Source organism: Anomalospiza imberbis, chromosome 1, assembly GCF_031753505.1.
Source record: "Anomalospiza imberbis isolate Cuckoo-Finch-1a 21T00152 chromosome 1, ASM3175350v1, whole genome shotgun sequence".
Classification (NCBI taxonomy): Eukaryota; Metazoa; Chordata; class Aves; order Passeriformes; family Viduidae; genus Anomalospiza; species Anomalospiza imberbis.
In genome coordinates this window covers 13,887,392-13,913,338 of record NC_089681.1, presented here as the reverse complement: position 1 = coordinate 13,913,338, position 25,947 = coordinate 13,887,392, and the positions used below count along the sequence as shown (strand labels likewise).

At 41.5% G+C, this 25,947-nt stretch overlaps 1 protein-coding gene and 1 long non-coding RNA gene across 3 annotated transcripts; one reads left to right on the top strand and one right to left on the bottom strand.

Moving 5' to 3' along the window:
- Positions 1-536: 536 nt before the first annotated feature.
- On the bottom strand, positions 537-13,804 carry LOC137469534 (uncharacterized). The gene is made up of 2 exons (XR_010996576.1): positions 13,381-13,804; positions 537-693 (listed from the first exon to the last, which is right to left on the bottom strand). It is a non-coding gene; the product is annotated as an uncharacterized lncRNA (long non-coding RNA).
- Positions 5,933-25,530, top strand: COLEC10 (collectin subfamily member 10). Of its 2 annotated transcripts, XM_068182351.1 has the most exons (6): positions 5,933-6,382; positions 16,446-16,517; positions 17,887-17,958; positions 20,029-20,082; positions 20,983-21,078; positions 22,566-25,530. In XM_068182351.1, exons 1-6 carry the CDS (start codon positions 6,235-6,237, stop codon positions 22,955-22,957), a joined length of 834 nt encoding a protein of 277 aa, XP_068038452.1. In that variant the 5' UTR covers positions 5,933-6,234; the 3' UTR covers positions 22,958-25,530. The 2 variants fall into 2 exon arrangements, with proteins under 2 accessions (XP_068038452.1, XP_068038463.1); XM_068182362.1 differs by lacking the exon at positions 16,446-16,517 and having other exon boundaries at positions 6,062-6,382.
- The last annotated feature ends 417 nt before the right edge of the window (positions 25,531-25,947 follow it).

Genomic DNA, 25,947 nt, shown 5'->3' with positions numbered 1-25,947 from the left:
CCTTATATTTTAAAAATCTTTCTTCATTACACAAAACTTGAACTTGTAAAAAGACTTATTCATTAGCAGGTTAAAAAAAAACCAAAAACAAAAACAAAAACAAAAACAAAAAAAAAAACCAAACAACAAAAACCCCACAACAAAACAAAGGGCTTTCTGAGTATGAACTGAGTGAAGGAGTATTTTTTCCTTTAGATTTGTTATGCTGTCATGTGGAAAATAAGCCACCACCATCACCCTGCCTCCTTTACACTAGCAAACAGTCTGGCAGACAATAACTAGGAAGATGGGAGACTCAAAACTTTCTTTTTCTTGCCAGAAAGACACCCACACAGACATAAAACCAATGTTACAACACATTACACAACACTGTGCGTCCCCAAACAGCAGGGAAACAACTTAGGACATAAGATAGAGTTCACTGGGCAGGACAGATGTCTTGAGACACATTTGGTAGCAGAGTTCAGGCAATGACCAAGGCCACGAGCCTCTGGCCTTGGAGGGAGGTTTCAAGCTTTCTCTGTTTTTCTGCTCTCTCATTTTCCTCACATCCTTGCCGTCCCTTTTAGCTGGATCTTGCAGGGCAGGTAGCTGCCTCCTGGTTTGTTGGAGTTTATTTTGCAGACTGCCAAAGGAAGAGCTAAAAGCTATTTGGCTCTAGCTGTCTTCAGAAGGTATGCAGCAGAGTTTTAACTGAAAAGGAAGAAAAAAAGATAAACTAAATAATTATAAATCTAGATGATCTGTATAATAAGAACCCATAAGGTTAACCTATAACATGGGAAATGCAAGACACATCAGCTGAATTCTAGGACCAGGAGAGTAAGATCAAGTAGGACTGGTAGAGCTTGAGGTTTGAAGTTTTGTTGTTGCTCTGCATGATAAACAGGTTTCATATAAAATCCACAGATCAGCACATCACCTATGTACCACTTAGTCCTTTTAGGGTTTTCTCCTGGACACAAGCCTAACATTTGCCATCTCCTGTGACTATGTCTGCCCCCATCGCTTGCTTTTTCCAGAGCACTCCACACAGTTCATCACTTCATGGAAGGGTTTCAGAGCATGCTGGAAAGCAAAGCTCAGCTTTGCCATAATCCAAGGCTTTGTACAAGGTTGTGTCCATTTGTGTTGCAATGTCAGCCACTTTTCTGTTCTCTTAAGAAGTGTTAAAGAGAGCAGAATCAGCCTTTTTCACTTTGTCATGGTGGGAAGTATATCTATTCTCTTGGGGCAACTTGTGCACAGCTTTGCCACTAATCCATACTATAAACTTAGAAAGCAAACACAAAAGACTGCACACCAGTGCTATTTCAGTTCACAGCTGTGTGTCCAGGTCTATTTCATTCAAATACTTTCATTAGCCATGCAATCCTCTGTTTAATTGCTTACATGGTTTTTATTTTTTTAAGAAAGGAGCCTCAAACCAGGATGGGAAGGGTATAACTAGGCAGGACAGAAGAGTGATTCCAGGCAGAACATTGTATTTGGTTCCTATTTCTGCAGCCCAAAATAACAACTCTCCAAAGAGCATCAGGGTTGTTCAAATTCCAGAGACAGAAATGAGCTCCATAGCTCAAGACATGATGTGATCTCTAGGAGGAGAGTAAAGAACTCTTAAGACAGAAATGCCTGAGATAAGAATGTAAAAATCTGAGGCTGGGTACATGCTCATAATCTCTCATGTGTAAACAAACAGTTAAATTTATGTCAGGGAGCAGCATGTTTAGTTTTCTGAAGAAGACATGTTTCCCAGAAGGAATTACATAAATATTTATGAAAATTAAGCAGGAAATATTTTCCCAGGGTAGGACACTGTTCAGCACTGCATCAGGTCAGTAGAAGCTGGGGTTTATTTTGTCAGTCTTCCCCTGGAACTGAATCATTGCCCTCTTGTTTGCAAAAATCTGTTCTGACACAGGAAGAGGCTGCACTTAAATAAACACAATTACAAGCCACACTGAGTATTTCATTTCTATCACATCTCTGACTACATATATGAATGCCTTACATTTTTGGATAGCTTCTCTGAGTGATTGCATGGAAAACAATAGCAATAAGTATCTCTTAGGCCTCTCTGAAAGCCTGGTGCCATTATGTCAAAGGTGTCTTCAGCAGAACTGAAAGACTGCAGGCTAACAGACAGAGAAGCATTCTCAATCCAAGTGTTCACAAGAGAAGCGTTTATAAAACATTCACTGTGAGCCAGGACATTCTTGCTAAGTGCAAAAGTTAGAAACAAAAAGTTGTAATGTGGTGCTACCTGAGTGAGCAGAAGTTACACACAACTGAGGTCTGTTTACCAAATGAGGTACAGGGCTCAGTGCTGCACCTCATAAAACATCCAGCAGCTCTCCGAACCTGTGGTCTGCCACCCGAGCTCCTTATGAGAGTTCAGTGCTGACCAGCTGCTCTGTTCTCCTGCCTCACAGCAGATACATACAGCTGGAACCTGTGTCAGCTTTTCTGTTTAAGGGCTAAAAGCTGAGGAGAATAGGAGTGGGAAAGGAGAGGTAGGAGCATCCCAAGAAGGGGTTGTAAGTTCTAGTGCAGACATAAGGTTCTCCAAGAGTGCCATCCTTGTGTCAGACCAGAAAAAGCTCACACCCATCCCTCAAGGTACCCAACTCAACAGAGAGCCAAACTCATCAGCCAGAAACCAGAGAGATTGTAGTTGATAGTAGGGCATAAATTTCCATACAGCTGAGGCTGATGAAGTCTCTCAAACATCCAACAAGATGTTGAATGATGATCTATAATCATTAGAGACCTATAAGCTCTGTTTACTAAACATATAAGCCATAAGATTTTGGACAATTTTGTCCTTAGGTTGGTTTTGTCAGTTATGTTCAGGCATATCAAAATCTAGTAATTGTTTATATCTTAATTAGAAGAACAACAACTGGTGGAGACTGTGTTTACAGGCTTGAGTAGCCATTGCATGGTGTCAAAACCAAAACCGGCACTTTACAAAATAGCTCAGCATGACAGAATGAAACACCCCAAATCATCATGACCCCTGACACAAGAAGAGAAAGCATCTAGGATCCCAAAGCAAAGGAATATTACACCTTTTTTTTTTTTTTTTTTTTAATTCAGGTTCTCCCAAGTTTATTCAGTACAGTAAGGTACAGAATGTTCTCTTTAATGCTGAATTTGGGTCAGAAATCATTCCAGTGGACTCTCAACACTTATGGCTGAATCAGCCCATGCTTACAAGCCGGACGTATTAACCTGCAGTCCAGCCACAGGATCTATGACTCTACTAATGATGAAAATTTGCTGTAGGTCTGGCCACCTTTTTATGAACAGTATTTCAGCATGTTGTCTGTGCTCCTTACAGTCTGATTACATTTAACTACTAACATCTGAAGAGAAAGCAAATGAAGGTTATGCAAATCTCCAAGGAAGTTACTTGGACTCTAAATAGACAATACACAGGACAAAGGTTACCTGACTAGTGCTCATCTCAAAGAACAGAATCTTTCTGGATATTTTTTGTGTCTTTTCAGGGTTTCCTTGTAGAACATTCATGCCCTTGGAAGCATTTTTTTGTGACTTTTATGTCTGGATGATGTAGCCTAGTTTGTTTTTCTTCCTTGCCTACAGTCATTTCTTTAAGCCTGATTCAATGAAAATTAACATGCACAATAGGCACTCTGCTTCATTAAATCTCCATCAGCAATGAAGCTGCTTGAAGATTTTTCAGTGAAACTGGTTTGATAAATATTGATTTGCCAAAACCCAAGCTTTTGTGGTAGTACATCAGTTTTGATGGATTGCTTGTTAAGGCAGGTTTTCTAGCTCCAGGACAGCATTCCTGGTCCAACACATGGGAAGACATAAGTGATTAGCACACACCCTTGTAATAAAGCAATATAACCTTAAGGCTCTACTGCAAGCACTGGTTTGAACTAGGCAGAGAAATAATTAAAACCTGGATCTCATACATTTTGAGTAAGTGTTTTCATTTACCAAGTTTCCAGATCCATTAAATCTAATTTCTCACAGTATTTTCAGGGGGCTTGTGACTGTCAGGGAAGGTGGGGTGGGAGGTGGGGGTTGGGGAAGAGTAGAGTCTTGATTTATTTTCTAAAGTGGACTGAAAACATTTGTAAATGATCACACCACTGTCAGAAAAATGTTCCCTGCTTAGTCCCAGATAGTAACTGAAGTAGTTAAACAAATGATTTCCTCTCTCATTTACACTTTACCCCTCTTTATCCCTGATAAATAACAAGCAAGCCACTGTAAGTCTCTCAGTACCATGGAACAGATAGCATCATTCATGTCAGTTTGGCAACATTTCCCAAAATGCCTCCTCCAACACTAAGTGCACTAGCTTCCCACTCCTATGCTCTCTATTCTTGCTCTTACATTGACCTTCTGCTCACAAAATGGAAAGTGAAGAGAAGAAAAAGTTAAATAAAACAGATTAACAGTGTACAAGTCAAAGGCACAGTGCCCAATGCAAATCACAGAGGGACAAGTTTATTTCTGGTATGACTCTACTCAACTATAATCCTGGCTTTGTCTTTCCTCCCCCTCTAGCTGTTTGTACCCATTATCAAGGCCACATTTGAGGGGGTATGTTAGATGGACAGAGACCACTATTTATTTCTGAAAAGCACTGTACACAATTTAACAAGAAAAAAATGTTTTGGAAAGGGGGACAGTCTGTGAGCAGGATAGAAAGAAAAAGGGAGAGGAGTATCTTGACCCTTTTTGGGACTTTGACCAACATTTTATTACAGATGAAAGCCTGAAGTCAGAGCCTTCCTTCAGGCTTTAAGTACAGGCATTTGCTTTTACATCAGTACTGCTACTTATTCTGTATTTACCAAGTTTTCAGATCCATTAAATCTAATTTCTCAGCCTAAAGGCTGAAACATGGGACTAGGGAACCAAATACTCTTTTAAATAATGAGGAAAGCCTCCCAAAAGCTATTAACATAGGAAATACATTTTTCCTAAGATGGAAAGCAAACACCCTCTCACACACTACATAGTTCAAAAGCCTAGTTCAGCTTTTTTAGTAGCTATTCCATTGTGTGAGAAACCAGAAGTTAACAAAATTCCTGGAAATATTACAAATAGTCATGTCCCCTTTCTTTTCTGCCAGGCTACCTTGAACATCCTCTTATCCCTGGTCACTGTGCTCTCCTTAAGAGAAAGCTAGAGTTTTTTCTAGAAGGGATAGCACACAGGTAGGTGTCTGTCATAGCTCCTTCCAAAAGGAAGGATGCATGCAACCTGTTCCTCCACCCAAGAGGCCTCCTACACTAGTTTCAGGGTCCCAGCACTCAGCTGAGCACCTGAAAGTTACCTCAGGATTCAAACCAGCTGGAGTTTCCTCTGTACAAGCCAAACATAAAGTTCTGTTGGGATCTATGCTACACCACTATCCCAATGTATGGCCTCTCCCAGTGCGTGGGAAGAGTGATACGGGAGAAGGTGATGCAGTCATTCAAGCTCATCTTGTTCTGCATCTTTCGTCCTGAAGCTTGTCCCTTCTGTACTCTGTCTACCAACATGATCTGGTTTTGGGGCTAGCATTGTGGAGCTATCTGTATACATAAACCCATCATTTGTGGGTTTCAGGCTAAAACACCCATGGATCATGTCAACTTTTCATTTGCTACTCTGAGGGCTGTGGGTACCTGACACCCAAAAGGTGAGATATAGCACCGGGGATTTCCACCCACAGTGGACTGGCAGCTTGTCTGTTGTCACTAACAGTCTCCTTGGTGAAAAGCTTTTATGGAAAAGTATCTCTACATGTTATATGAAGTCTGCATTACTCTTCCAGCACACAACCAGCCAAATGTATCCTATAACTAATTAGTACACACTTGGATACAATACTAAAGTCTTTTGTCCCTTGAGTAAGTGAAATGCTGGGCATGAAGAAACAGTGCCAAGAGGCAAAAAAAATTACAAGAGAGATATTCCCATATGTTGGAGAAATTTTCCATGGCAAAAGCAGCTAAATGTCTCACTCAGATAAGAGATAAATTGGAATAAACAGCTGTCAGTGTTAAATAAATATCCTGGATAATGTGCAGGACAGAAATAACTACAGCATTGTCAAACTCCTTTCTTCACTTTATTTAGCTGTTCTTGCATGTAGCTCCCAAGCTTTCCACTGCTCCAGTTAGTGAAGCATTTATTTTTGAGTCAGCTGCATTTCTTAAGACTGTAACAACGAAAGGCATTTCCTGAGAAACTGCAAGGATGAGCAGCAAGAAAGAACAACAGCTAACGAAATATGGGACCCTTGTAGTGTTTTTTATCTTGCAAGTTCAGATTTTTGGTTTTGATGTTGATAATCGACCTACAACAGATGTCTGCTCAACACACACAATTTTACCTGGACCAAAAGGTGAGGAATTATCAGGTTGCTAATGCTGAGACCAGTACAGATAAAGGCTGATTTTTTATCAATAGAGACTTGGAGGGCTTGTGGCATGGGCTGGGCATGAAAGAAGTGAAATATTTCAGATCGTGCAAACAACTAGTAAACTGTAACTGTAACTGTAATGGGGGAAAATGAAGAAGCAAGGAGATTTAAATTTTCATTTCTTTAGTTTCAGGAACAGTGTCTCATGTTTTCATATAAGTTAGAGGTGTCTTTTTGCATCTTTCTTCAGATACACAAATCTGTTAATTCTTATGCTCATCACACAATGAAACAGCTAACAGATACAAACTGAGGGACTTGTTTAAAATTACCTATTGTGAACTGTTAATGGTCTGCTTTGCATCTATAGATAGGGAGAAATATACAATATTTAAAATTACCAAACTGCCATTATTTTCAAATGTTTATTTGTAAATACATCTCTGCTACATTCATCAGACCTGATCCAGTAGCTTTTGTTGAATTAAACAGGACCTTTGCTACAGATTTCAACAAGAATTAGATCAACTCTGGCATATACAGGTCTTTTATCTTCAAAACACTTTGCAAGTATCTGAAACCAAATTTTCTGCATTAACTTACTTTTTTTCTGTAAGACAACTAACGTCAGTGGAATTGCCTGAAGGGTATCTTCTTAGGTCCATGACATACAAATCTATTTTGCAGTGACGGATCTAAAATATATATTCCACACCATGGCTATTGCAGTTTCAAACTATTGCTTTATTTTTAGTAATTCATTGTGTTTTTCTATAGGCTACAGACTGAGAGGAAAAAAATGCAGCTGATTTAAATTTAAAGCAGAAAAATATTATCAAGTCAAGAGCACTGCTAGAGACTCATTTGTTTTTATGATGGATTATTCAAATGCATGTTGCTTAAAGGACCATTTTTAATCAGGAAATTAATTTCTTTATGATTACAATCCAAGCTTAAATTTTTGCTGCCACATCATATATGCAGAGATGTAATGATCCCCAAAGGAACTAGTGGGTGTTGGTTTAGTTAGTATCTAAGTAATGGCAGGCTGGAGAACAAAGTTTGACAGAATTGTGTTTAACAAGTCACAAGGCTAATGAGGGGGTCTCGTGACAACACAGAGTAGCTGGGATGCCAGCTGGTTTTTGTGGTCTACCTTGTATAGGGAGCATTTGAAGGGTAGATATTATTATTCTGTGTAAGTGCAGTACTGAGAAAATCAGGATTTAATCATTACCAGTCCTATGCTTCCTGGCTGACATCAAGACAAGACCAGCAGTTTATTGGCACAGCCCAATCTACTGCTTTAGATCACCATCCCCGAGATCTATGATTGGTAGAAGGAGTATTGAGTATAAATCACCTCCAAATTACTAGCTCATATCCACTGCAGGTCATCAAATACATTTTGGAGACTATGTTATATGATCCTATAAGACTAATTTCAGTTCCTACCAGAGCTGAGCTCATCCAGGACAGTTACAAGTAGTCCTTAATGGCACTGGTTGTTTTAACTTCCAGTCATCTGGGCAATTAAAGACCAAGCAGGATGAGTGTATGAACTATTCTGTTACTTCTCAGGCATCCCTTGTAGCCAAGGATGAAACATGCTTACCTAATATGCCTGAAGAAAGTCTGTCCTTCTGTCAGTTTTCCTTCATCCCTCTTATGTCTATGACTCAGAGCACATGATCCCAAGCTCATGACCACAGCCACAGGCAGAACTTTGCTGTTTAAACTCTAAGTGTGATAACAGACAAGCCTCTGACTTTTGCTGCTGTAGTTTTTATTCCCTGCGCTACATCTCTCGTGTCCCTTTGTTTGCTGTTCTCTTAAAAATGGGTTTTGACTCATCCTGAACAAGTTTTACCCCCTCAGCATCTCCTGCTATGCTCCACCTGCTCAGCATCTTAGCTATGGTAAAACACGGTGGTGCTCGCAGAAGACAGAGGTGCTGATCTCACACACTATGTTGACCAGCTGTTTCTACCACCACAGGCTACATTCCTCTTGTGACAACTTCCTCCTTCCATGAGAACATGGAAGTGGTCTAATGGGCCAAAGCAACCAGAAGTGCAAGGAATTAAAAGGTATTCAATAGCCGTAAGACTTCCTACACTGTCCAACCTCGCCTACCCCACTGCAAGGCATAAATTCTCCTATAGTCTAGATCCAATCTGTGTGCTACGAGTGGGATGGACCCTGGTCCCATGCAGCAGAGATAGATACTGCTGTTTCCATCACACAGTACAGCGGAGAGGAGAGCACTGAGGGAGAAGTGGGGGGGTTTGGAGAGTTCAGAATTTATAACCCTTTATTGCCTGCACTAGTGGAGGCTGCATGACTCAATCCTCTAGGCATTCACAGTTGCTACAGGAGCAAGCTCTCAACCTCTTCACATGCTCACCCTGAAAATCACCTGTTCAAGAACAGTTGTGAAGATAGGCCACTAACACAATCCACATGTAACTTGTCCAAGTTACTTTGTGTATGCCATATTCTTCCCCTTCAAAAACATCTCTTTGTTATGCTCAAACCTGAGATGTCACAATAGAAGTATGACAAGAGCAGTGGAAGGAAAAAAGAAAAAGGATAGTGGCAGGCTGATTACCAGAAAAGTCTTCAAACCGCCTGTGACAGCCCCACCAACTTCCAGAAAGCCTGAGACAAAACCAGAGGCCATTGTGTACAACAGTAAGAGCTAGAAAATACTCTGGAAGACTGCAGTCTCCCAGGAAGAGAAGGAATGCAGTGAATGTCCTGTCAGGTTTGTAGGTTGTGCTGCAAGGACAGCAGTGTGTCTGAGCTCCAGTGCCCGGTGCAGCGAACCCCGTGGGTTCCAGCCCCACCTCTGGTGGCTCACACAGTGCTCACCAGGTGCTGCTGTACCCACCAGCTGCTGATTCCCCTCACTGGGGCAAGCAAATAAAACCTGAAGACTGTTTATCAAGAATTATGTGAAGAAATTTGCAAAATGGGCACTCCAGAAAAATGGAAAATTAAAAAGAAGAGGCAAAAGTTGGCACTCTTCTCCATTTCCTTTTCTAAGCAACACTCAGGTCTCTTCTCAAAAAGAGGGGAGGGGATTATTTTCAATGAAAAGAGCCCACTGCCTTCCTGAAAAAATATTTGAGTTACAGCCAGCTGGCTTATATGGCAGTTAAGAACAGAAATGTGTGAGGCATTTTCTAGGATTCTTATTGAAATACCTAGGAGCACCCCTACCCCTCTTATCACCTGCCCTCCCCCCACCCCCCCACCAAAAAAAAAAAAAGAAAAAAAAAAAGAAAAAAAAAAGAAAAAAAAGTAGAGATTTTCAGTGTTCGTAACTAGTGATTTTTGATGTTTGACCTGAGATGTTAGGAACAACTTGGTCCTATCTGGGCTGTTGCGGCACAGGAACTCTGAAAACTTACATCTTACATCTTACATCAGCTAACACTGATTCACAGCTGAGTAACTGGGGTAGTAATGACCATGTTTTGTACTTCATTGACTTGAGTCCAAAGAGAACCAAGAAATGAAGCATAAATGAAACAATGAATTTTCCAGGGCAGCCAGGTTATTGGCCTAGCAAAAGCAGTCATGGCCCTGTTGCTTACTTTCTACCCTTCCAAGCCTGGAAGCAAAGCAGGCTGGCTGGTGCTGCTGCTGAGAAAGGGTCTGGGACTGTGGGGAGGCAGCAGCTAACACAGTGAGAGCAAAGGCACCCTGGCAGCATCAGGAGGATCAGGCTCTGCCCCCCTGGACTCTGCATTTGAGGGGTGTCTCAGCTCTGTCCTTTCCTCCAGCCTGCTCTCCCCTGGAGACTGCAAGCTCTGAGGAAGTTTTAAGTGTTGACATAGATGAGACAGGAGTGGACCTGCTCCGAGTAAATCAGTAAGCAACAACATGAGGGTAGAAATAAGCAGGGGATGACCCAAAACTCGGACTTCTGAACTCCCATTAAATATGTGAGCAGGGCCTGGCACTGCAGAAGCTGGTTTCATGTGGATTCATGGGATCTCGGCATTTCAGAAGACTGGCTCTAGATCTTGCTATCTGTCCCTGATCCCAGTTCATTTTCTTTGAAATCCAGACACAAGAACTTTGAAAGTCTTGAATCAGATCCAGGTTGATAGACTGGAATGAGATGAAATCTGAAGAGCACTGGGAGTTTCCCATAGCAGTTTAGATGCAAAATGTTCCCTTATCATTATTTCTGACAAATGTTGCTTATAAACTCTGTGACATTGGCTGGTACCTCAAAATAGCATTTACTGTGGTCACCAGTATAGCTGTCCATCTCTCAGCTTTAATTGTGCTTACGCAGTTCCACTCCTGGAAAATCTCACTCTTTCAGAAACCAGATATGCTGCTATCCACGTTGCCTTCCAAAAATATAAAATGCCTTACCACATCCTATAGCTGTTCAAATCTAGAACTAAATTTCCCTCTTAGTGCCTCGTTTTTGATCTAAAGAGTCCTTTCATTTCAATACATAATTCTGTTTTTCATGGCTTCTAGAATTCCTCATTTTAGCAGACAGTAAATTTCTGGAAATTATCAGCCTGAGCTACAAGGCTCAGGGGACTTAAATACATAAATTCAAGAGATAGTGGGTGTGTATTTCTTACCTATGGCAGTCTGATTCCTCACTAAAGCCACCATAATTCATGGGTCTCTGAGATCATATCAGAATGGCAGCGCAAGAGGCTGGGAAAATCAAATCAGGCAGGCCAAGTAAAAGGAGAATGAAGAATGATTGAAATTATTTCTGTGTTATTAAAGAAATAATGTATATTCCATTCATGCACAAAAGTCCACACTTTCAAATAATACAAGTCAGCAGAGGTTCACTGAGCCTACTGACAGCTTGGGCATGCCACATGCAATGCAATAAGAGAGGAGGGTATTTCTAATGAAGTCAAATTTATAAGTAGAAAAGCAATCGGAGAATTAATTTTTTTTTCTCAAAGATTCTTTTTATTTTACAAGGGAAGGGCTTGTATTTTCTAATTTGAACCTGGGTGAAGAAAGATAATCTGCGTAAGAATGGTGCGTATGTAAGAGCCCTGCATGTTCCTGCAGGACACCTGGGAAGGTGACCATGAGTGCAGTTTCACACTGCAGCTGAACATACTACTCAACTCTCAGGTTTTCTGACAAAAAAGGGAGGCCAAAAATCTTCTTTTTCTTCCACTCTGACCACGTGGTCCCCACTTCACCTTGTGCTGGCTCAGCTATTTCACAGACTCACAGAATATTCTGAGTTGGAAGGGACCCACAAGGATCACTGAATCCAGCTCTTACGTGAATGGCCCATCTAGGGATTGAACCCACCATCTCAGCATTGTCGGCACAGGGCTCTGGCCAAACCAGGCTCTTCACTGAGCTGCTTCAGCCCACTCAGTAAATTTGTGTATCGGCCTCATTGATATTCCTCTGTTTAGGGAGAGTAATTTCTTCAAAATATGGTGAACAACATCGGGCAGAGGGAAGGGAGGCATACAGGACAGTGCTGGGAACTGAGGGGAGCAGAAAGGACAGGGAAGGAAGCATCACATCAGATAGGCAGCTGATGTCAAGAAATCCTGTCCTCACTAGCCAAATGCAGCATGAAAGCAAGAATGAACACTCTTATGGGAAATTTGCTAAGAACCTAAAAGACACTGAAAGTGAAATCAGAGGAAATTTTGAGTCTTTCCATTGACGTAACTGTGACGTGCTCATACATTGGAAATACAAACTGGGCTGTGGTTGCTTATTTCTTAAAGTCTGTGACTCCCTCTAGTGACAAACCCTCTCGGTAGGTATTGTGCATGCCCAAGTGCTGCAAAGGTTCTTCCTGCTCAGTCACTCAGTGTCCCAAGCTACACAGCTAATCCTGTGGCTAGCTGTGGGGTTCTTCCAGGAGGGCAGGCATTCAGTTGTTCCTGTAGGGTTCTCAAGGCTTCAGAATTATGCTCAGCTCCTTATCCATTTAGTTTGGATAAGGGGAGGCAGAATACCCAGGAGAGGCAGAAATCACCTATACTCTTCACATTCAGTCTCAGGAGGTGGGGAGGGTCCATCTGCCACCTCAGGTGGGACTAAGAGCATGAAAAATGGAGCTCAGCAGAACTGTGTCACACATGTAACAAATTCCATACAAAGCCTTTGTATGTAAAGCAAATTAGTCATTAGGCCCAGGGCTTTTCAAAGGGTCTTTGGCTGGTAGTGGGATTTTTTTCAATTTAGAGTATCTGGTGTAGGAGGACAACTGTGCTGTAGCCCAGCATAAGTGATGTTTCTATCATTTGAAAGGGTGGGCATGTCCTGGATTCTGGAGGGAGACATACCTGCAAAAGAGAGGATGAGAGAGCATTAACATTTCTGTAGTATTTTTGCTCAGGAGATGGGAACTGGAGCTGACCTGTGGCCCTGGCACACCAGCACACCTGACAAAGTGGTCCCAGGGGGTCTCTTAGGACAGTTCCAAATGTTCTGAGAGGTATTCATGCATAAGCTCAGTTCAGAGTCTCCTCTCAGCTTTAGCCTTCAGACAGCCTGCAGACATGCTCTCAGCCTGATGCAGATAAACATGGGCTCTGAAACCCCCAGGAATTACACCCAGGTTCTCCAAGAGCTATGGTCAGCCCTTGATTACAAAACTTGGAGAGTGATTAAATATCTATAAACAATATTTATGAACTTGAAAACATCCTATGTTCAAGAATACAAACCAGATAAACTGCCTACAAAAGATTCAGCAGGGAAATCTAAGTCACTTGAAGGTCAGTAAATTCTTACTAATTAAATTCTTACCAAAGGTAACCTCTCAACATTTAGTTATTTAGTGGTTTTTAGTCAAACTCCAAAAAAGACAGAGTCCCTTTCAACTGCCTAAAAATCCTGCTGGTAATTAGATCTTCAGCATTTTCCTGAGCTTGTTTACAGAAGGTCTGTGGTTCCCTCTCAATTACAATTAAAATTCTCTAATGGCTGCAAAATTTACTTACTTCTTATGGCTTCTGCTCTTCTGCCTTGCACAGTTTCAAGCTGGAAGAGTCTAGTAATTTACTATTTCAGATGTTTCTTTTAGCAATCTGGTATTTCATATCTGTGACACACAAGAAGCCAATCAATTTGAGGAAATAATAACAAGGCTGAGAAAAAGTCTTCCTTCAGTTAATGACTCCAAGTGCTTCTTCACCCATGCTTCAAATGCCAGTGCAGTATATTATCTGACATCCCTGAGACCACAGTCTGCTAATTAGGTTAAAATTTAACCTGACACTGCCCCAGGTGCAAAGCAGCACAAAGGAGAGGTTAACCTCTAGGCAGAGAAAACAAGCATTTGAGGTCGGGGATCAGAAAATTCATGTTGCACAAAGCACACTACTGCAGAACCCAAAAACCCAGTCCGTAGTACTAGCAGGACAGATTTTTGTCCTGGAAGATTTAAAAAAAAAGGTGGCTAATGCAGTGGCATGGCTAGTCCTCATGACGTCTCAGAGGAAAGGGAAGGATGCTTATGGTAAACTAGAAATAAAGCCAACTCAACCTCTGCCCAAAACAGTCAGCCAACCTCTCACAGGCTCTCCTACCTGGTTGCAAATCACAGCAGGACCACAAGAGGGAAGCATAACCCAAGAGTTCACATTCCATGCCAAAATTTGAGATCGCAGCACACAGCAGCTAAAGGAGGACACAGCACGTACCATATGAGCAGGCACTGGGCTTAATCTAGTCCCGAATTAACAATAAAATGGTATCACTAACTAATACCGTTTGTTTCTGCCTTTGTTTTGTAATGGCCTACCTATTCTCAGATGACAGCTGGGGAGAAAAGCAGGATTACCCTCTCTTAAAAATTATGGTCCTTTCCATTTTCCTGGATATGAAAAGTAAGAGCGAGTGTGGCAGGCTTCTTTACACCAAGATAAAACAGGTGATGGAACTTAACTTATTTCCCTCTGCCTTAGATTTTTAGAGGTCTTAAGCAAAAATTTGGATCACATAAGGTTTTAATAAAAGTTGAGGCGCTCCCTGGCCTCTGGAAATCTCCGGAACAAACTGTGCTGCACCTTTCACTCCTCTCACCTGTCAGCTCTCAGGCTGATGGTCCATACAGGATAAGGTAGCTTCAACTCCAGCAGCCCTAGGTTGGAAAATCTTGTTCCAAAGTCCCTCAGGAAAAGTCACTGGATCTTTCAGTGGCTCAGAATGTTGAAACTGAGACAGGAATAACACATCTTTAGAAAGTAATCACAGCTACTCGACTTGTATATTGACTTTCTTTCCTGGGTTCTATTTTTAGGATTAACTGTTTCAGAAATTAGAAGAGAGGGCGAGGGCGAGGGCGAGGGCGAGGGCGAGGGCGAGGAGAGGAGAGGAGAGGAGAGGAGAGGAGAGGAGAGGAGAGGAGAGGAGAGGAGAGGAGAGGAGAGGAGAGGAGAGGAGAGGAGAGGAGAGGAGAGGAGAGGAGAGGCGAGGCAAATCAGGAATGAGTGGGCAGTATTTTTCAGAAAAAAATGAGACCAACATAATGATCAGTCTTAAAGCAACCATGGGAAGGTACTTTCTCCCCAACACATTAAAAAAGTCATTGATCTATTTGCCACAGGATATTTATTATGAGGGCCAAAGGTATAAATTGGTTTAAAAGGCACAAGGTTAATTGGTGGAGGGAAGAATCACTAGTGGCTGTTCACGAGGGGAGGGGATGCAGTGCTTGGCTCAGGTAAGCACTGAAACCATTGCTATGAGAGGCTGGAAGTGGCTGGCTGGGTCGTAGTCACCCTTAGTACACCTCAGTTCCCTGCACACTTTCTGCTGGGGCTGCAGGCACCACCCTTGGTGAGACAGGTTATTGGTCTTGTCACATACTGCTGTTCTGTCCTCACCTCTCTGGCTGACATCCAGACACACTTCCCTCCCTTGGCTCTCCATACCCTGAACGACAGCCTTCTCCCCTTCTGGGCAGCAGGCACAGACACAACTGGCTGCCACTACCACGTGAGATCCTGGCTGAGCCAAGAGGCTGTGGCACTGCTTCCCACTGCACAGCAAGGCTCATTGCCAGCACGGCCAGGGAACAATGGGAGAGGCTCTGGAAGGCTGCCCATGTTCAGGGATGACCCTTTGGTGCAGGCGAGTTGTGTGTCTCCTCGCCACCTCAGCTGGGGGGAGAAAAAAAATCTTCCTCTTATGATTTGGCTCCAAACTAAGGAGATGACAAAATCATCTTTAGTCCTTCCTTCCTACCTTCCATACACAGCAACATTGTAGGCTACTTGTGGAAGGAAGTAACATTTCTGACTAATTGCTGCCTTGCACCTTTTACACTATATGCTGCACAGTGAGAGACTGTCTTCCAACAGGGAAAGTGCTTATACAGAACTATACAGGAACCTGTGTAAGAGGGTCTCAATTGCATTTAGAGAAATCTCTGCACTACCATAATAAATGCAATGATTTTGCCTCTTACAGATACTTTGCGTATGACCTTTCAAAATCAAGTGTTGGAGTAATTGCAAAACAAGTTTCTTGTATCAACATACAAATGCCATCTGTCAAAAAATGAAGGCAAGAATTGTGTCATATTAAGTGCCAAGGTCTATGTCAAGATCTATTTCAACATATTTACATTCCTCTCATTCCGAACGCATCTGCATACCCTGAACACAGAGTCATTAGGAATGGAATCACTAGGAACAATTAATAAACACCTGTTGCCTCCCTTGGCAGTTTGCCCCTGTGTGCTCAAGTTTCCCAATACCAAAAGACTGGTTTATTTATCTGCTTTATAGCTAATAATGCTTAAAGTGTAGTAGAAATTGCTGTTGTATAATCTTAATGTTGTAACAGCCTCTCTGAAAGTTTTTGGTTTTACCTGATGATGGTCAGATTCCTGATCTCTTTTCTGAAAACTTATCCCATGGCTACTGTGCCTTCAATGTGAAATAAAAAGAAGTCAGTAGGGGAAAAATAAACAAATTTTTCTTTCTGTATGAATAGTTGCACTTACTGGACTGAGAAAAAAGACCAAGATGTTTTATTTTTTTGGTTTTTTTTTTGGAAGGGGATGAAGGTGAAAAAGGAGACAGAGGAGAAGTAGGCAAACAAGGAAAGGTTGGACCAAAAGGACCAAAAGGTATTTATGATGTTTTTTTGGCTATTGCTGGCATATCAATATCATTATACACAACTGTACTGATGCATATAATTGGTGTTTAATGCTTTTCATTCCTGTTTGACCAGTGGATTTCACAATCCTGTCAAACATTGATTGGTAAACATAACAATACTTAGACAGCTTGGTTCAATTCCTACTGATACTTAAGACAAATATATATGGCTGTCATGAGTGTGATTCAGAAAACCTAGATCATATACATAATCAGAAAGATTACTCTTACTGAAATTAGCCTTTAGTTGAAATTGAATTTTGGGCATTATTGCCTAGCAATACATCAGGGTGCTCAATAAAATTTGGTTTCAGTTGGCTGTATTCTGCAGACAAAGCAAACAAAGCCATACACACACAAATAAAAAGTTCCTCTAATCAAACAGCATCCAAGATGAGAACAAGTAGTTGCAGATGTTTCAGGACTTGGCTCAATTAAATATGTCCCATATCCACAGTGTGACCTGGGCATATCATTTGGAGGCACCAGATGTGACCATGTCAGCCTTGTTTCCATACTCTAATTTGAAAGCTTAATTTATCTTTAGAGTTTAATGACAATGCATATCCAAGACCTTCCTTCCTTGACTGTAGCTTCAGACTAATCAGTAAAGTTTTTACCTTTATAGAAACTTTAAAATCACTCTGGTTTTATTGTTATAATAAAAAATTTCTTCTGTTTATAAATATATTCTTATGATTTTGATTCTTACCTTAAAATGAACATCAGCTAAGATACAAGGAATTCAGGGAATCAACCATTTAAAAAGCATCCTATTGATGTTAAAGTCCTTTTGCAAATTGAGATTCCCTAGATTGGCCTGTCATCATTAGACAGCTATTTCAGAACTTACACTATTTATTAATCAATTAAAAAGGACACCTGTTTTTTTGATGCTCTGAAGACTGGGAAAACACATACAGCAAAATTAGTAGCTCCCTACTTGCAGTCCTGCTTTGAGAAAGACTGCCAGCAAAGCCGTAAGGACTTAGGAAAGTGTTTTGCCTGGGATGGAGAAAACTAAAAGGCATCAGCTGGGTTTGACTGTGAAATACATCACTAGCAGTTTTAGTTTCTATTTTCTCTAAGACAATATGATGTTTGAACAGGCAATTTTATGAAGGTTCTGTGCAATGTCCTACTGTCATACCCTACAGGAGCAGAGATCTGGCTGTACTCTTCCAAATATCCTCAGGGCTGTGCTCACTTCACTTTGCTACACAGGCAGACTGGCCACACTCATGAAAAACAGTAGCAGTAGAGACGTACATGGTGCCTCAGAAAAGAAATTACAGCAACCATCCATACTCATTTCCTCTTCATTTCTTCTCTTAGGAAACAAAGGACTGGTGGGTGATGTTGGTGACCAGGGAATGCTTGGTAAAATTGGTCCAATTGGTGGAAAGGGTAAGTTCTGGTCTGGGAATTTTCTTGGGATTTTTTTTCCCTCAAGGTAAATATGTGCTTTGTGAGAGCTCCAGATATGGAGCAATATTAGATACTGGTATGACCAATGCTCTCCAAATAAAGTTATGCATAAAGATTGGTGATGAGAGTGAACTGAAATACCCTAGTTTTATTTTCTTCATGCAATATATCCAAGTAATTTGGGTAAAATAATTTCTTTTATGACTTAAGACATCAATCCTCTTTGATGGATCTAGTTGAAAGTGATTCTGCTCATTGCATGGGGGCTTGACTAGATGACCTTTAAAGGTCACTTTCACCCCAAACTATTCTATGATTCTGTGGTAAAAGAGAATGGGAGAAATCCAGTTCCTGTGAAGAAAATCCTCTAAACACTCTGAGACAAATTTTTGCCTTTGATTTGGATGCTGAAGGCCTAAGTCAATGTCCTGCTGCTGCTGAGGATGCCACACCTTGTCACCTGCAGTGCTGTGGGTCACGTCGGCAAGCAATGCACAGGACATCCCTGCCCTGGTAAGGAACGAATTCAGGAATTTTAAGAAGGCACTCACATAAGCAGGGATGGCATCTACTTGCAAACCAGTGTAGACTCCAAATCCGCCTGGACAATAATTTCACAGAATTGTGCTCTATTTATCTCGAGAAGAAGCTCAGGCATTCCTTTCTGATATTCCTAAAGAAGTACTTAAGAAGGAATATTACTTCTGCCACAAGGAGACCTGCCTTGAAATCTGATCAGGGACACCACCATTGCCACGAGAACTCTGGTGTCTCAAACCAGCACATCAACTTGGATATACTGTTGAGTGGGTGGAACAGTCTCTCTGGAGAGCTTCTCAAACCACTGTTTTTAATAAACCTTTCATGGCCTCCAGCCAGCCTCAGTATCAGGCAAGAAGAAAATATTTTGATCTGAGGGATTAATTTTCAGAAGTACCTAGAAAACTGAAAACTCAGAGTTATCTCCTAAAATGTCTTCAATCCCCAAAGGAGACAAAAATTAACTATCTCACAAGTTGCTTTTCTTTATCTGAAAGTAAACCAATATTCTGAGCCTTTAAATCAAGCTCTCAATCTGAATGCACAGTTTATTGCCCCCTTACAGTTTTTTCTCATTTTCTTTATCTGTGGAAGCAAAAGTCAGTATTAAAATCTATGACTAAACATTGGAGTTCTTAATGAAGCAAGCCTGAAATTCCAGCTTGCAAGTGTGCAGTGTCAAACACTGCTAATTAAAATGACAGATAACTTCTAAATTCTTTAAAAAAACATAACCATGTAAAGTAAAAAGTACATAAAAACACAGTCATCAGTAAGGCAGAGCAAGTATTATTATGTTTTGACCTCTGAAGGTTTTATTCATGAAAGAGCTGACATGAATTTCAGATAAAGTCCAGCTCATCCTGATCCAAATTACAGCTGAGATTTTTTTAAAGAACAGGTCACCTCCAGTTATACAGTAGCAGAGCATTTGGAGAAGTATTTTTATCAGTTTTATAATTTACAAAAGAGAGGGAAAGCAGTTGGATGCAAATAAATCACATTTCCATAAACTGAATTGAAATTCTGCTCCTTAATGACCTCCCTCCATGCAGGTGCCAACTGCTGCCCGCACATGCAGTCTCTTGCATGCATGAATTCAGTGGCTTAGAGCACATCTGCTGCCTCGTCTCACCATGGAGCCACTGAACCTGGGGAAGGGCTCTGTCCTGCAGCCCCTGAGAGAACCCAGACTTCACCTTTTCAAGATTTCTTGATTGCTTTCAGCCTCTCAGGATAATTTTGCAGTTTATATTTAAAGTAAGTGGTACCAGGAACCAGCAGCACACAAGATGCCTGTGTTATCAGTGAGTTAGCTATTAAAGGGTTCTCATTTCCATGCAACAGAATTAATAGTGGTTTGTTTAACTTGGCACATCTTCCAGTACAGTCCATCAGAGCTTCCTATCAAAAGCACACTGTTAATATATTATTAAATGGGTTTTTGAATATGCTTCCCTGACATATGCACTGTCTGAGATCTGAGAATACATTTCCCTCTTTATTCAGGTGACAAAGGAGCCAAAGGCTTACCAGGGGTTTCAGGAAAAAAAGGAAAAGCAGGTATGCTATGCATCCTTCTGTGCAGAATGGTCAAATCTGATGGATCTTTGATTTCAGGGTTGGTTTGTATGGAATTCCATGAAATGTTGAGGCCCAAGGAAAATAGATGAAATGTAAGGAAGAAACTGAAAATGTTCTGTTGAACAAAATAAAGGATAGTGTAGGGACATGACTGATTCCTATGAATAGACCAGCATACACAAAATATGAAGCCACCCAAATTCATGGGCAATATTTGGTATCATAAAAACTAACACACAGACAAGCAGTATACATTTAAACTGGATACTAGAAGAAAGTTTGTTAGTATCAAAGGAATTAAGCCCTTTAACAGTTTTCTAATAGGTGCATGGGGATGAAAAAGGAAGTGATTTTAGACAGAAACATAATCTTTTGTCAAATTAATGAAATGTATTTGCTTACAGGAGGAGAATTTGATTCTGATGAACTAACTAGAAACCTAGTAACCTTGAATGGCTACCCACCTTGAACTTGTATACTTGTGTTTATTTTTAAGAGATTGCATATAAAATGACCATTTGGTGCTTATTGGGAAACCATCAGCAACTTATTTTCTTTCTGAGAAAAATAAAAGAACAAACAAAACCTCTAGCAAGCCAAATTCCAGTTTAAAAAAAATGATTAACTGAGACTTCAGTGCTTGAAAGCTATTGATTATTTGGGTTGGTATTAACTTGCTTAAGCCAGTTAGCAAGGGAGTGTACAGAGTCAAAACATTAAACACTTTGATCAACAGAAGTGTAGCCAGTGGGGTAAGGTGAGACTGGCTCTCCATAAGTGGAGCCCAGGTCTTCAGAAGGGCTACAGGTGACTCTCCATGCACACACACTCCCAAATGCTTCTAAATAGGTAAATCATCTATCCTTTGTGTTGCATCAGGCACGGTCTGTGACTGTGGAAGGTACCGCAGATTTGTTGGACAACTGAATATCAATGTTGCTCGTCTTAACACATCCATCAAGTTTGTGAAAAATGGTAAGGATCCTTATGTATTTGATGGGATTTATTTGACTCCAATAACAGTTATCATTGCTATTCTTCTACCATTGTTGCTCTATGGAAGTGTCCACAGATGACCCAGAGAGAGGGTCCTCTGTTTCAGGCACTCTGAAAACCTAAAAGGAGAGACAGTCTTTACATCTATAAGGATAAAAGGACAAGATGACTAAAGCAAAAAAAAAAAAAAAATATACAGAAGTTATCAACAGCACAAGAGAACACATAATGAAAAGCAAAAGGAATTATTTGCTAACCACCTCTGCACTGTCATTCTGCTCAGGTTTGGTGGCCAGTCAGGCAATATAAGGCAGAAGTTTGTGCCAGTCTGCTCCAGAGAGGCAGGAAGAGCAATAAGAACCTCTTGATCTTTCTGCTGCCCAGGAAGGCTGCAGACTCAGTACTCCTAGTGCTCCCCTCAGTGCACACACAATTCTCCTGTAAGGAGGGAGCAGCACTCGAGGATATGGGTTATAAGAAGGCACGTTTGCAGGCAGTGCTGTTGGGTGGGCAGTGCAAACTGCCCCACTGAAAGGAAGGGAGATTCCTGGCATAAAAGTGATTTTGAGACAGCTCTACCACTGCTTCCAGGACTAGTGTTGTCTCAGTAAATTAAATGAATTTGAGACTAGTCTTTGTCACTGTGGGCATCCAGCACAGAACAACACCCATCCATTTCAAAAATACTACAAAACTGAATGATGTATTATCAAAGGGTGTCCCTCTACTACATTCTAAGCTGTGCCTGGGGTAACTCTTGAATTGTTTGGGAGAGTATTAATTTTCCTGGGCCAAACTCTGCTCAGGACCACTCCAGCAATCCATTAGCAGAGACAATCAATTTCCAGCAACCCAGGCATGCTCCTTGGCACTGCTTAATTCACTAGGCTATAAACTCACTGGTTGAGAGGTCTGCCTTTAAAAGTTGCTGAGCAACCACAGTTTTCTTTCGAGTCAATGCCACAGTGCTACAGCAGCTCTGAATATCAGGCCATATCTAAAATGTCTTATCTTAGCAGTCACATTCATTTTCATCTACATGGAAAGGGCCTGAAAAGCTATCTATACCCCTGTGTTTCTACCCCTGGGCACTCTTTCACAATCTATATTCAAGAGCATACAAAGCAATAGGATGATCCAGAATTAGACATTGCCATTTGACAATTTAGCATGCCTTAAGTTGATTAATACTAGACATCCAGGAAACAAAACTGAACTGTCACAGGAGACACGCCAATCAGGACTGAATAGTTCTTGTCCTAATGTGTGCTAAGTGCTTGACAATCCCATTAGTCACATCAATCTCTGATCATGTCCTTATCATTCATCATAAATACAGTAGTGGGAATACTTTTCCTCCTTCCCTTTTATTAATTCTAATGTAAAAATCATCTCATTGTCATATTGGAATAGAATAACCTTCTGCATCTGTTGACATGCCATTAAGCAATTTTTCTTCTTCAAAGTTATAGCAGGTATCAGGGAGACAGATGAGAAATTCTATTACATTGTGAAAGAAGAGAAGAATTACAGAGAAGCTTTGATCCACTGCAGGGACAGAGGAGGATCACTGGCCATGCCTAAAGATGAGGCAACCAATGCTTTGATTGCTGACTACATCTCCAGCAGTGGCCTGTTCCGAGCCTTCATTGGGCTGAATGACATGGAAAGAGAAGGACAGTTTGTGTATGCAGACAACAGCCCACTGCAGAACTACAGTAACTGGAAGCAAGGGGAGCCACATGACCCAGCTGGTCATGAGGACTGTGTGGAAATGCTCAGCACAGGAGAGTGGAACGACTCTGAGTGCCAAGTCACCATCTACTTTGTCTGTGAATTCCTCAAGAAGAAGAAATAAAAGTGTCAGAGAATGTGCCTGGCACCTGCTGTACATACAGTAACCCATCCTCATTCATTTATGGTAAGGAGAGCAAATCAGGGATAGGAAACCAGGGTCAGGGCTCAATCCAGCCTTCCCATCACTTGGCTAAGCAAGAGTAACTACTGTTTAGTCATCATTGACCATAAAGCCAGCACAGGTCTGCAGGGGACATCCAGCCAGTTGTGAATCTTTATTTCATTTCTACATGCATTTTAGGGTTGGCATTTCTATGTGTAATTTTGGGGGAAAATTTACAGCATGCAGAAATTAATATAATTTCACCAGTTCCAGAAATAGTAAAATCATTGGTATATGAAGTACTGATGTGGTTTGCAAAGTCCACAGATGGAAAGAGCATGACCTTCATTAATCTCTGACTTGCACAGGGAGTCCCAGTAATTTCCCTTATGACTTCAGAGCTCATAGTAAAGATTTTAAGTATCTCTTGAAAAAAATCCTTCTTTTGATAGAATCCTAATTTAAGGTGGAAGGTATCTCTGGAGGTAATTTGGTTAAATCTTGCATGCAAAGTAGGACCAACTTCAAACTTAGAAGTTGTTATACTCTCCTTGATTTGTCTGTGCAATTATATTGCCCGATAGGCACTTATCTGGTCTTCTGTAAAGCTTTTGACACAGTCCCCTACAATATCATTCTTTTCAAATTGGAGAGATGGATTCAATGGGTGGACTGTTAGGTGGATAAACAATTGGTTAGATGGTTGCATCCAGAGGGATGGATGATCCAGAGGGTCAATGGCTCAGAGTCCCAATGGACATTAGTGACAAGGGATGTCCCTCAGGGATCTGCAGTGGGACCAGCACTGTTTAATATCTTCATTAATGATATAGAGAAAGGCATGAAGTACCTCAGCACATTTACAGATGGCACCAAGCTGGGTGGTGCAATTGACACACCTGAAGGATGGGATGCCATTCAGAGGGATCTGGATGCCATGAGGGAAGTGGCCCATGGGAACATTATGAGTTTTAACAAGACCAAGTGCAATGTGCTGCACTTGAGTTGGGGCACCTCCTGGAACCAGTCCAGGTGAGGGATGAACAGACTGAGAGCAGCCCTGCCCAGCAGGACTTGGGGGTGCTGGTGGATGGGAGGCTGGACATGACCCAGCAATGTGCACTCACAGGCCAGAAAGCCAAACCAGTCCTGGGCTGCATCCAAAGCCCTGTGATTCTGCCCCTCTACTTCACTCTGGTGAGGCCCCACCTGCAGTGCTCTGTCAGCTCTGAGGTCAGAGAAAGGCTATGGACCTGTTGGAGCAAGTCTAGAGGAGGCCACCAAGATGATTAGCAGGATGAAGCACCTCTCCTGCGAGGAAAGGCTGAGAGATTTGGTTTTGTTCAGCCTGGGAAAAAAAAGGCTTTGGGGTGACCTAATTGCAGCCTTCCAGTACCTGAAGGGAGCCTACAAGAAAGATGGAGAGAGACTTCTTACAAGGACATGTAGTGATAGGACAAGGGGGAATGAGTTTAACTGAAGGAAAGTTGATTTAGATTAGATATTAGAAATAAATTCCATACTATGAGGATGGTGAACCCAGAGAAATTGTGAATCCCCCATCCCTGGAAGTGTTCAAGGCCAGGCTGGATGGAGCACTGAGCAACCTGGTCTAGTGGCAAGAGACCCTGATCACAGTATGGGGATTTGAACTAGATGGTATTTAAGGCTCCTTCCTACCCAAACCATTCTATGATTCTACGCAGAAGAGATCTCGCTTATCTCTGTTTCCGGCCATCAGGCTGGCCTGAAATGTGAGGAATTAATTGTACATAGGCACACAAGCCTGCACAGCTTGTAGGCAAGCTAAAAACAGATGCAGTAGTTCTAGTGTCTGAAGTCCCCAAAATCTGTGCTAAGCATACAGAAGTCTATCACAAAGAGAACAGTGTAAAGGAAGCAACACCATTCCTGTAGGCTGTAAACAGGTACATGTAATATAAGCTATACCATGTGCATTGCTGGTTTAACAAGTGATTCTAGGAACATATTAACTCCCTAATTCAGAAACCAGTGACGTTTGATGCTTAATGTTAAAATCACCCATGCCTTTGTAACACAGGAAGAAGCTATAGAACAGGTTTCATCCCCCAAGAACCCAGATTCCAGGTGTGGTTGAACAACTTAGTCATGCAGTTCAGAGGGACTCACTAAAAATGATGAGCACTGAACATGAAGGCTCTGCTGTCACTGTCTAGCTACTTAGATCTCCATGTCAGAATGCCTGCAAAGAATCACATTTTCATATCTTTGAGAATACTGACAGAGCTTTTTTTCTTAAGACACAGCAAGTGCTTAGTCATGGTTTGCCTTTCCTCACAGCAGGAGATGAAGAGAAACCAGAGGGTCATTACAATGCAAGTCTGTAGGTTTTCCTTTCCACCTAACACTAAAAATTAAGGAAAGATATCTGGAAGCTAAGGAGCATGCTAGATGCTCAGCACCACACAGCAACATTCCCTGTAGGTCACAAGCACCAGGTGCACACAGTCCTCCTCTGGGTATACAAAGAGCTGGACATGCCATCAGCTGCCATCATATGGAGGATCAGCTCCAAGTCTCCCTTCTGCAAAGACAACAAAACAATCATATGTCCTCAACCTCACTCTGAACAGGAAAATTCTTCAAACCATTTGCCTGGTTGTTTGACTCCAAGTTCACCTCTGAGCATTGACCAACACAGGAGCATCCCAGGTAACTCTGTGACTCAGAACCACTCTTGTAATCTGGTTTCCCTGACACTTGTTCCTCCAGGAAACATCCTGTTGCTACCAGCAGTAAATTATCTGTGTTGCTACACACCCTCCAGTAAACTATTCAGACCTGTGAATAAAGGGGTAGGACCACATTTCTTTTCATTGCTCCCCTTCTATGCTATGAGAGTATTTGGGCAAACAAGTTCACTTTGCATGATGTAACTCAGCCTGAATTGTTCCCTCTCTGGGAAT